We start from the raw sequence: 12,330 nt of genomic DNA, 5'->3' as shown, positions 1-12,330 counted from the left end.
CTGTAATCCTGTTGACAAACAAACAGCACCAAAAACATTAGCTCCTTGGCAGACGAGAGGCATTTTCATTGCCTTTTCTACTTCACTTAATATAATCACCATATAGCACATAGTCTGCGAGGGTTGGCCAAGAGAAATAGTGGAAGAGAGAGTAAGAACAAGAGAGTTTAGACTGGGGCCCTCAAAGTAGTTTGTAAGACATATTACAGCCCATTCACCCTGGCTAATGATCCTAATGATTAACCTGCTGAAGAGAGGCGAGCAGAGCAACAGCCCATTGTTTGGATGTGGTGTCGATGTCTGGCGTCAAGCATCACCCCGAGCAGCATAAACACAAGGCTGAGGACCACACCTGGATCCAAGCGGGTGAAAAGTGAAAAATCACAATGGGCAGGACTCTCTTCCAGAGGACGACATGGAAGCTAATTGTTTTAAGTACCCGAGGTAAACATTTCAGCCAAGTATGTCGCGTGGTAGAGCCAAAGACGAATGGCTGTAGGTTCAGACATTAGTCCAACATGGAACTCTTGAAATGACAAAAATCTTTACTGGTAACTTAGAGGAAGGTCGGAAGCATCACGTAACACATAAACACAGACACATTGTTGGTAAGAGCGTAGCCTAAACAATATAAAAGAATTATGCGATGAGAGATCGGTATGTGTTAGGCTCGCACTTTGGTTGGCTTCTGACTCAACATCCAAAAAGACAAACTTGATCATTTGATTGCAGTATGAGGAGTAATTTATCAAAGATATTAACCGAACAATCCTGAAAAGTGGCTGCACAGACCAAGGCGGTATCATCTTAGTTTCCATTTTGTAGACTGCCAATATGAGGGGTTCTAATCTTTGGCACCAGTTTGACACAACAGGAAAGCCGAGCCTTCAGCCATGGTGACAACCATAGGATTTTGGAATGACTGAAAAAATGCGGGCTCCCCCTTGTCTCTTTGTTCAAAATGAACCAGGAAATCAATATAGGACTGTATGCTGGTGAGCTTTCAAGTCAAGCCATGTTTAGATATTCACGATTATCACAATATCGTTATTACCTTATTTTTTTTTGCAAAGATAATTAAACTGCTACAATCTTGTGTACATCAAACATGATGATATTCCACACGTCTTCCAAGTATTGCGCACAACTGTAGCTCCTATCATTATAGGACCTAATGACAGATAATAACTCAGCAGCAACTCTTTAATGCATTGTGTCCTTTCCAACAGGTTTCCCAAATAAAGCACTGAACAGCTGCAAGTACTGATTTGTATTACTTTTTATTAATAAATTGATCATTAGTGCAATTTTTTTGAAAAAAAAAGAATCTCAGTTCTCAAAGAATGACAAAAAACGCAAATACTCACATTTGAGAAGCTGTATCTACAAAAGGTTTGACATTTCTTCATTATTCTTGTTTGAAAAACTATTGACATAATTAATCAACTATTAAAAGAGTTCCTTATTACCTTGTAATGCAAAACTCCACCCACTTTATAAACAGTTCAGTTTATCAACATGTAATCCTTAGGAAAAGGCTAATAGTACAACTAAATGATTTAAACATTAAAACATTTTCATCCAGGTTTGTCAAAGCAAACAGTGATTACTTCTTTAACTGCATAACAGCATCATGTATTGTAAACAGCTCTACTAAGTTCCCTTTGGACTGCAGAAGGATATTATTTAGACAGAATAGCATAATGGAAAATGTAGCCTAGTACTGAAAATGACCATTCAGTGGCTGACTGGCATCCTGCAGTGCTGCAAGTAAGTTTTTTCTCTGAGACCGAATCAACACAGCTTTACTGTTCTCAGGCTATGGTTGATGTGTGCCAAAGATACCTCTTGGCAGAATAAAAAGTAAAAATAAAACTCCCGCCCACCATCACCACCCCATGTTCCCAATTTGGAATCCTTTGTGGCGTTCTATTCAAGATCCACACGTATCATCTCTCCACATGAGTACCACTAAAAGGGAAACCCCACTGCCATTGCAGTCCGTGGAGAAAACAGAAACCAGGTGTAAGACTCACACGGGGAGTGCTCTTTTGATAGCGACCGAGACAATGTGTGTATTTCTGTGCGTGTGTGTTCGTATGACAGCGGAGAACTTGAAGCGGAGAACACAAAGGTAACAGTCACTGTACCTTCTGCCTCTAAGTATTGGAAAATATGTGACAGAGCATGTCTCTGAAGCCAGGTTAATGTTATCTCTTCAGTTCCCATGGCATCGTGTACTGGTTTGATATCTGAAGTCCTGGAGTGTGTTAAGGTCAGGGAACAAGTACAAGTGTGTGGGCAGGCATTGAAGTCAGAGTGTTGGGAGACATGAGCTCCCTGGTCCCAAGATAGAATTCATCTCGCAAACAAATGCAGATCACTAATGAGGTTGATATTATGACAAACACAGAAGCCTGCGGTGCCTAAATTGTAAACCATAAACTGACATGAGGTAATCCAACACAATGTCCACTTACTGGTCACTTTAGTCATGTTACAGAGTAATGTGCCTTTTCAGCTACAAACAATCTTTAGCTGAACACAACAGAGAGTACATTAACTTTTAACCCAACTTTTCATTTAAACCGTTACAGATTAGCCACAGTTGAGCTAGTCTGCAGCCGGTGATGTCTGTCATTTGATCCAGAGACAGTCGACCAAAAGCTAGAAGGCTGCTGCCTGTATTTTTTACATTGCTCTTTGCTAACAAAAAGGACTAAGGAGAGATAAATGATTTGTTGCCATCAGAGTTTAAAAAATCTGGGTAATTTGCCAACTGGGAACCAGATCTAAAATGCCTGAAACCAGTTATCAGAAGCCACCCCTACTCAAAATACTAACAATAACAATAAGCATGGGTGACGTGAGATAAAGACTAGGCATTGTCTTGCATTAAACAGGCTGCAGTTTAGCAACTGTTTCTGACATCTCCGATTGCTGCTTGCTCTACTATTTCATGACTAACTTTGGTAAAGACTAAATGTGACTAAATAGAAACTGTATCTCAATGTATTTATATAGCGCCAAATCACAACAGTTCTCTCAGAACACTTTATATAGAGCATGTCTTGACCATGTTCTTTATAATATCACTTTTGTCTCAGCTCAGGACAAGACAGGAGTAACAACCCTGAGGCAGAATATATTCTGCCAAAAACATCAGCCTTACAACAATGACAAATTATGAGAAGTGAAAAGTGGCAGAACGTTGGCATTCTCCACAGCTGAACAATCAAGAGAGAAACTTTGAGGATGAAAAGAGCTCGCAAAGAGCAGGATATAATAACTACCTTGGTTTCATACTTCTAAACCACTGACATCCCTGATTGTTTTCAGAAATTTAGAACAGGAAAACAGAATGACAATTCGGTCTGAATATCAGGTTACCAGAATAACTCTCATAAGAGAAGTTGACAAGTCATATCACTGATGCCACAAGTCGATACAGTATGAGAAGCAGAATAAACCCTGATGATAAAGGAAGAAGGTTGACAGGTTTTTTATTTTTAATTTCATCACCTCTTTTGAAGTGTAATGTTGGCAACTTGAAAAAACACAAATGTGAACTTGACACCAACCCAATCAGATGGTTTATTATTCTAAGATAAATAGATCTATGCAGCCACTGGCAAGCTCCCAACACAGCATCTAAAGCTCATACAAAGAGTAGCACTAACAACACAGGCTCAGTGTTGGCAACCATGTGTACACAACAGATCAAAAACATTTTAAACTTGGTTTTTATGGACACCATCGTTGAACACATTATTCAAGAAATTAATTGTAGAAATGAATTGTAGATTGCTAGTGGACAGTAAATGATCGAATGAACCTTTTTTACCTTGTGTTTTGAATCCAAATGGAGGTAAGTAACTGTTGACTTTTCCCAGACGTTTGAAGTTCCGATCAAGAAACATTGGTGCTGGTTTCATGAACCTGCAATGAGACACAGGAAAGAATGGAAGGAGGAAGACAGAAGAGACATTTGTCATTAGCTGAGCACAAAGAATAAACGCACCATGTTGTAATAATGACTTTTCTCCTGTAATCAATTAATTTATTTTGTCGTGCATTCTCCGACCACACTTTTTCTCTTCTCTATAAAGAGGCCCTCTGGCTTCTCATAATCCCTGCTCCAACTGGGACAGTAGTGTTAATGACCTGGGAAACATTTCATCTACAAAAAGATGAACAAATTCACTTGTTCATTAACATAACAGCCTCCCAAACAAGCAAAGCCTGCACACACACACACATTAGCAAGGTAACTAAAGACTAAGTAATAAAAACTGAGGAGGCAGAAAGCAGCTGCAGTGCATAACCCATCAACATAACCTCTCCACCCAGGCCTAAATCACAGCTGACACACGGTTTTGATAAATCTGCTGAGACAACATACTCGTGCCAGAATGCTTTTCCTCGAATGATCTGGGCCAGGACTGTTTCTATAAACCAAATTATAATAAGTGGAGGCAGTTGTGAGAGAAAAAAGTGACCAGAAAATTCACACAGGTGTGAGGGTAAATATGAAATATCTATATATGGGGCCAACACATATATATGTGTTGGCCCCATCACAAGTTAAACTAATTCAGCAAGAAAGAAAGCCATCCTGCCCCATTAAAAAACAAATTTGAGTTTGATATTCAAAAACACGTCTGTGACCAATGTTCAATGCCCCATGAACTGCTACTTCCAGCATCGCCTCTTCCTTATCCTGTGTGTCTGTAGAAGTGTGTGTGTCCCTTTGATTAACTGCAGCTCTAAAATCAAAAGAAGCCATTTCCTCTAAGCCATGCCTGCGACCTGAGTGTGGCTTCAGGATGGATGTGTGTTTTTATGACCTGCTGTCAGGCTGGGCGGACACAAGAGGAGAGGGAGAGACTTTAGCATGCATGGAGCTCCATGCGTTTCCATGTCAGACTGAAATGATCAATCAGGACACAAACACACACAGAAAAGACAATGCAAGGCGCCTTGGGGAGATCTATTGAGTTGGTGTATATTATTTTGTTTATGACAGGAGACAGTTACAGAGATCATTACCGGAAACCAGACCACCAGCAACAGAACAATTGCTTCTTCTCACCAACTGTAAATCATGGACCCATAGAGCCGGCAGACGACACTAACAAAAGCAAAGGCATTTTAAACTGGAATCAGGAGAGGACACACAAGCACCATCACACTCCTGTGCTTCTCAGCATGAATCTTGGATAGCTTGTTACCATAACACTGCCATGGGTTCACAAGAAGTATGTAGAGCTCTGAGGCACAATGACCAAACATGGCCAACATTATTGGGAGGCCTTCCGGTTAGCTTAAACCTCATCCAAGCACTCTAATCGGTCTTTGATAGCCTCATTATCTGCCAGTTTTAAAGCATGAAGGCAGAGAGTGAGAGGGAGACTCAAGAGGAGACGCAGTTATGTATGACTCTCTCTTCTACTCACATCACCTGACAGTGGCACACACTCAGAGACTTCTGTCCTGCCAAAACAAATGGAGATTCATTAAACCCAAGACTTCTGAGGCCATAAGGGGCTATAAATAACACAGGACCATTGCAAGTCACTGAGCCCTGACCGACAGTCCGTCACTGACATCCTGACAAAGCAGAGAGACAGGGGGCTGCTTGTTGTTAAATAAAAACTGAGGGCACCCAAAACAGCCAATGCGCAAGGACGCATTGTACTCATTTCCTTTGCTAGATCCATCTCTCAAAGGAAATATTTTCATAACCGTGCCGCTTCAAGTTCACTGCCAACACTTGATTTAGGACTCCAATACAAACAGTTTTGGGTAAAGCGGAGTGGAGGGGGGGTGTTGAAAATAAATTGAATTTTGCAGGGCAGGGGCTTCAGAGAAGACAAACATGGAGGAAGCAGGAGATGATTAGAGAGCCACAGGACCTTACTGCTAGAGGTTAACTAGGTTTTCTCTAACAGCTGAACTGTAGGCCAAAATGCTAACAAGTATACTTTTAAACTGATTTGTTTTTGCCTGGTAAAGACTGAGATTAAGAAAGTTGTTGTTGTTGACCAGTAAACAAACAAGATGTTAATTGGTGAACTCTTTGTGTATTGTGTAGGTTCAACCATACACTCATGCAAACCAACACATTTGTACACACAAACTTCCACCAAGTGCAGCATTAATTGGGCTCATTGACCTGTGTGTGACTGGGTTGAAGGTGGTAGTAATCAGTGGGCTCTCTGTGGGGGTTCTGTGTTGTACAGAACTTTGATCCGACACGTGCGGCTGATTAGAGGAAGTCATTACGAGGGAGGACATTGTTAACACGTAGCCTCTCAGATAGGTAGAGGGCAGCTCCACAAAACGCCTTCGTCTGTCTTGTTAAATAGCGCTGCAATTTACAGCTGACAGTGCGGCTCAGTCGATTACAGTTGGTCTGTCAATTCATTCAACAGATACTGTATTGATTATGCAATATGCTTTGGATAGACTCACTTAAACACTTTGAGAACATCTTATTTGTATTATTATGGGCATAAAATGTAAAAAGTAAAAAAGTTTTGTAATGTATTGGAATTTGTTGCTGAACTAGTTCACAATGTAATTTTGCATCTTCAGGCAAAAGACAAATTGGCTTCAGTAGTTATGTTTGGAAATGGGCTGGCATATAACTGTCAAGTACAGCACTGAAGTGCCACTAGCAATGCAGTAAATATCCCCTCTATTAGCTTAGCTCCAAGAATGCCAATGGGACAATGCCCTATAGATTGAGCTGAGATGAGCGGCAAATAGAGGCAAAGAGAAAAATCAAAAGAGCCAATGACATCAGAGAGGGCCGTGGAGGATTGTGTGGACTGTGTGGGCTGGGTACCAGGAAGCTCGTGATGAGTCAGGACAGGAAGTTGGTTGGTGCCGTTCATAGAGAAAGCCTCTAAGGCTCTAGAGTACGATATGAGAAAGATGGGAGACCTTGTACTCGGGTGACAAAGGTTCTTTTGTGTAACAGGGGGATCACAAGGACACAGTCAGGGTTTTGTGGTGGGGGAGAAGATGATAGAAACATGATTGAAACTAGGGAAGATTGGGCAGGAATGTGGGGGCTTCTCTGTTTCTGACTCAAAACCCTTAAGGCCAAGCTAGCTTGAGGAGTGACATCATGCATCTTGGTATGCTCGAGTAACAGTTTTAGCTTTTCTCCTGCTGACGTCCAATTAAAATGATTTGTTTGTGAAGCCCCCCGATTGTGTCTGTGAAGTTCTTGGAGCAAGCACAGAGAGTTTGTCTGCATCCAAAGCATCCCCACAACCCACTGTCGTGTGCAAAAGCAAGAGCAATGATTCTCACTTAGGATATATGGCGGTCATCTTTGCTGCTGCATATCCTGGCTTGCACACTCCTTCGCTGAGGTTTCCATACTTGTATGCCAACTCTGGTGGCCTGTACATTAAAAGAACAGAGAGAGCAATTAATCAGACACATCATGACGACAGGTTATCAATCACACCTGTACATTTCTAAGCCTCAAAAACTGAGATTGTCAAACAATCTGCTTGGGAGATAGGGGAAAAACGGGGGTTGCTAAGGAAGTTGGAGAACTCAGCAACAGCTCAGCATATCACCTTGTGTGTGGCAAGACAAAGCAGAGGGGCCTTGTTCAAATAATCACACTGGCAGTGCTAGAACTTGAAACCTCCCGATTACTAGCATGACCATTAATAACCTGATGTATGCCATGAATCTAGTTCAAATAAACAAGGAGATGGGAGAGAGGCCCAGGTCTTAACACTATACACGAGGCCTGAAAATCCAAGTTGGCTGCAGGAGAAGGAGCTCGCCTGCAGCCTGCTTGTGCACAATTTGAAGCTCTTCTGTGCTAAAATAATAGATTTCAGTAAGCTACAATGCTGCTCACTTGCAGTTTGGCCTTGACTGACCTGAAGCTGGTGATTTAGTGAGAATAAAATCTAGGGGGCACTTTTCCATCACTCAGACCACCAGCCAGAATAAATGACCCAAGTCACAAAACTAATTACTAGCTTTAAGATGAATTACACTGTCATATGCATGTGCTCTAATGTAGTAATTAATGACACTGTAGATATAATGCAAGGAGCTGTATTAGATAAACTGAACATATGTGAGAACCACCTAAAAGTGCATGCTGACATGGTGCTTACAGTGTGTGTGCAGAGTGTGGACAGACATGCCCTGTGAGAGCCAGGATGGTGATGGCAGCATATGATTATTGCCTGCATGGTAATGGGAGGGCCAGAGAAAGGGCCTTATCGTGGCAGTTTAGAGCAAGAGTGTCAAACCAATTCAGGGAATTATACACATATCAACAGACACGCTGACACAATGACAGCTGCATAATGACTCAGTGTAGCATGTTCTCACCCTGACTAACCACAGCCGCTCCGGAATAAACGGGAAAACACCAACTACATCTCAATTCACACAAATCTCTTAATGTATTACTCAGACCGCCAACTGCATCTGCACATTTGTCACCAGGTTTGGGTTAGGTCTCCAATGAGATTCTGTGTGTTTATTTAAAAAAAAAAAGGTGAGATTAATTGGTCGAAGGTTTACATTTTCATGTTTCGTGTTCCCCCATTGATCAAGCAGAACCTGTATGAATAAGTACCCAGTGGAACAAGCTGTAAAACATATCTAAACTGATGGAGTCAAAGTCTAACTGGGAATTCAGCTGTTCTAAATAAAACACGTCAGCAATATCCCATAGTACATGATGGAGAATTGCAAAGCATTTTAAGATTAAATGACAGTAATGTTTACTAGATGTACTCACAGTTTTGTGTCCAGCTGCAGCAGAAAGCCCTGCTTATCATACACTGGAGAAGAAAGAAAAAAACAGAGATGGAAATGGTTCATTACCACGCAGGTCCCAAAGCACAGTTATAGAAAGTGTGGTATCTTTGGGGTTGAAACTTTATATAGTTGGATCATTAGCTCTGGTCATCCAATCTACATAATTTCAACTAGCAGCTCATTAGCTGTAGTTGGGAACAACCTGTGGATCTTTCACAGGGAAAACAATATGGCAAATGTAAAAGAAAATAAGCATTAGAATTAAGGATTTGTGACAAACAAGCAAGGTTAGGGTGAAGCCAGCCAAAACAATCTGTTGAGTTTAAAATAAAGTTAGAAAAGTTAGAGATCACCTATGGACAACCAAAGAGGCAGCCAATAGGTGCCTGGTGAAGCATTGAGGCAGAAGCACAGAAAACTAGGAGATGGAGAAATGAGGATTTTATTCTTAATTATGTCATTTGAGTATTTACTGCAGTCTTATATTTTATCATTATTCTTGCAGGGTCTATAAAACACTTAATATATTAATTGTAAAATGCTGTAATAGTGATCTAGCATGACATAGCATTAGTTGAAAGTAGGAAGAGCGTGGTATTACTCCTGTGGTTGCGGATCTTGTCTTCACAGAGAAGCTGGAGGAAAAAGATAAAGAAAAGGGACAATGGGAATGCGTGACGGCTGATTAGGGAAGGATCCAAGCACTGCCCTGGAGGATGAGGGACTTTGCCATAGCAGCCAATATGAGCGAGTGTATGTGTGTGCATTATGTTTCTGTCGAGAAGCATAAAGCAGCCAGAGGGCCAAGTCGAGGCTTGGGAGAAATTAAAGCAGCGGGATCCTACCAGTAAGACAGATGTTTATATGTGGAACCTTACAGCATTATGCACCAAAGCTCCTGCAGGCTGCTTTACTTGCCTACCATTTGTTACTGAGCCAAGACAACAGAGGGCAGTGTTGTATCACACTGCAGCCTCATGTGGAGGATGATGGCTGGACAGATGTTTAATTCCTAATTAGTTGTCATCAAATCAAATTCAATTACTGTAACAATTTGAATTTACTTGGTAAACGTCTATAGCGTTCCCTGTTAGTAACAGATCTGGCTGACTTTTTTTTGAATATATTGCTAGCTTGCCAGCCCAAATATGAAATTTGTCATTGTATTTTAAATGGTGGACACAAAACCAGGATGGGTAGGGGTTCAGCTGGTGGGGCTGCAGATGTACCTGAGCCTACTATTCGTCCCACGGTGATGTCCGTTTCCATCTCTGAAACACAAAATGGTCAGTTAGCACCGTTTGAGGTCAGTCTGTTATGGCAGCACTGGCTTTGAAAATAAAGCCAACTGCAAAAGTCAGACATTACAGAGCAAGAAGAAGAGGAGGAGGAAGAGGAGGACGAGGAGGACGAGGAAGCGGGAGAGAGGTTAATAGCTTTAATCCCAGTGGGCTGAATTATAGTCTCAATCTTTATTCAAAGATGGAAAGTCCAATGAAGTGGAAAATTAAGTGCAGAAAGCCCCCATTGTGTTTTTGTGGTTATTATGGCAGTGGTATATTGAAAGTTACCCATAAGGACGGAATGAGCACACACAATTTTGGTAATAAAAAAAAAAAATGGTGATAGGTAGATGAAAGTGGTAACAATGGAAAGCGTTCATTGTGTTCATTGAGTTAGCAGATTAAAAAAAACAACAACTCAAAAGCCCAGTTTAAATTCACCAGCTTCACAATAGTTTGACAGTCACCCAGTATAAATGGGCAGTGTCAGTGCCTCTACCTGTAATGCTTTTCCCTTCAGCCCCCTTAGTCAGGACTACAGTTGTCTCTTCTGCATCACCCTCTGAAAACAAAAGGGGGTTAAGACACTGAAAAAAGATCATCACTGCAGCTGTGGAAGCAACTATTAACCAAGACCAAAGCACTCAGAATATAGAAAAAGTATGTTTTCAACATCAGCTTCAGCAAAACACAGACCGGGACTACGCACAGAAACAAAAACACACAAATGGCAGACATAGACAGAAAGAAACAAAAAATCCAAAGATTTAATGCTGATCCTCCAATGTGTAGTTACCATCCCAGTGCCATTCACAGAGTACAGTAACAATACAGCATAAATCTTAAAGATCCCCTGTAAACATGTATTAAAGACATATATACAAATAGTCTGCTTGGAACAATAACGTGTGTCCGATGTGTTCTGTCTGTGTAAAATCATTAAAGTCATCTAAAAAGTCCCACAATCTGTAAATGTGCAATTTCGTTTCCAAAGTTTACTTCAGTGTAAAGTCCATTCTCAGTGTATGTGACTGGTGGCCTACATCAGTTAGGTCATTTACATACTGGACCAGGCTGGACATCCAAACTATATGTGATGTCACAAATCATGCTCGTAGGCCACTTAAAATCTAATTTTCAATGATCAGAGAAACTTTTCCCTTTAGCAGACGAATGTGAAAACATCCCTCTAGTGTCAAATTCAGATTTACAGAACAATGTGAAAGATTCTCACTTTTTCTGGAAGTGTGTTAACAGCTGTGACAGTCCCACAATAAATCACTGTGACTTACTCTGAACGTGCTTAATTTCAATTTACGCCACACATTATGCCAAGATTTTGGAAACTGATGCAAATTTCCTTTCTACTTCCCCTTTCAGATCAATCATTATAATTTGTTTGACAAAATAGATAAAAACAGGGGACCTTTAAGGAGAATATTCGTTTCAAACAAAAACCCCACACAGGTTTCAGAGAAATAAAAAACGCAACATTTCTCTCTCGCTTCTATCAAAACAATCAGAGGACAGCTGCCACGTCAATTCATCCAAATGCTATCGATTATGCACAACATAACTTCAAAGCCCTCTTCAAAACAGAACAAGAACAGCAAGTGCTCCGTGTGACAAAAAGATAGCATCAAGTTCTGTGAATGTAAATTGTTGCACAAAAAGCACAACCTCTCCATGTGAGGCCTTCTGGCAGATCAAATCCCCTAGTTAATAAAACTCAAACTCTGTTCCAGCTGAAACTCTATAGGTGTATGACCACTTCAGCTCTGAGACAAGAGAAGGCAATCCCTGATGTTGAAAACCAAGCTGGGAAATATTTAGAGCAAGCTCCCTGAGCAACTGCTGACCTTGTTGCTTATATAGAGGACTGAAAATGACAGGGGGAGGGGAATCCATGGAGGTGAAAGTTGTGGCTTGTGGGTTACTGCAGTGTTAGCAGATTGGCTGGTGGAACGCATTCATTCCTCACCGTGCAGGTGTTAATTTTAAGTGCGATTTAAGACCCTGAGGTGGTGTTCATGTTACTATCAGCAAAGCCGACCATTATAAGTGACTATGCTGTTGGGAGGCATTCAAAAGAAAGTTGGCTGCAACTGCATTAGACGCAGTTTTGACAAAAGTTGATGATGATTTTATGTAGTTTTAGTTTATTCTTTGTAATGGTTTTAATTTGCATGTCTTATTAATTTTAACTGGTCTTTATTATTCTATTTATATATATATA

At 40.9% G+C, this 12,330-nt stretch overlaps 1 protein-coding gene across 1 annotated transcript in view; it reads right to left on the bottom strand.

Moving 5' to 3' along the window:
- The window catches only part of LOC118334528 (CMP-N-acetylneuraminate-beta-1,4-galactoside alpha-2,3-sialyltransferase-like), a 32,291-nt gene that overhangs the window by 16,605 nt on the left and 3,356 nt on the right, over positions 1-12,330 (bottom strand). Inside the window, exons 3-7 of the mRNA XM_035670448.1 lie at positions 10,594-10,656; positions 10,041-10,082; positions 8,792-8,834; positions 7,324-7,416; positions 3,738-3,939 (exon numbers count right to left, since the gene is read on the bottom strand). Coding sequence (XP_035526341.1) covers positions 3,738-3,939; positions 7,324-7,416; positions 8,792-8,834; positions 10,041-10,082; positions 10,594-10,656 — 443 coding nt within the window. The remainder of the gene's footprint in view (positions 1-3,737; positions 3,940-7,323; positions 7,417-8,791; positions 8,835-10,040; positions 10,083-10,593; positions 10,657-12,330) is intronic.

This window comes from Morone saxatilis, unplaced genomic scaffold (assembly GCF_004916995.1).
Source record: "Morone saxatilis isolate NCDOM2014 unplaced genomic scaffold, NCSU_SB_2.0 Contig23, whole genome shotgun sequence".
Taxonomy (NCBI): Eukaryota; Metazoa; Chordata; class Actinopteri; family Moronidae; genus Morone; species Morone saxatilis.
This window is presented reverse-complemented; position numbering and strand designations above follow the sequence as displayed.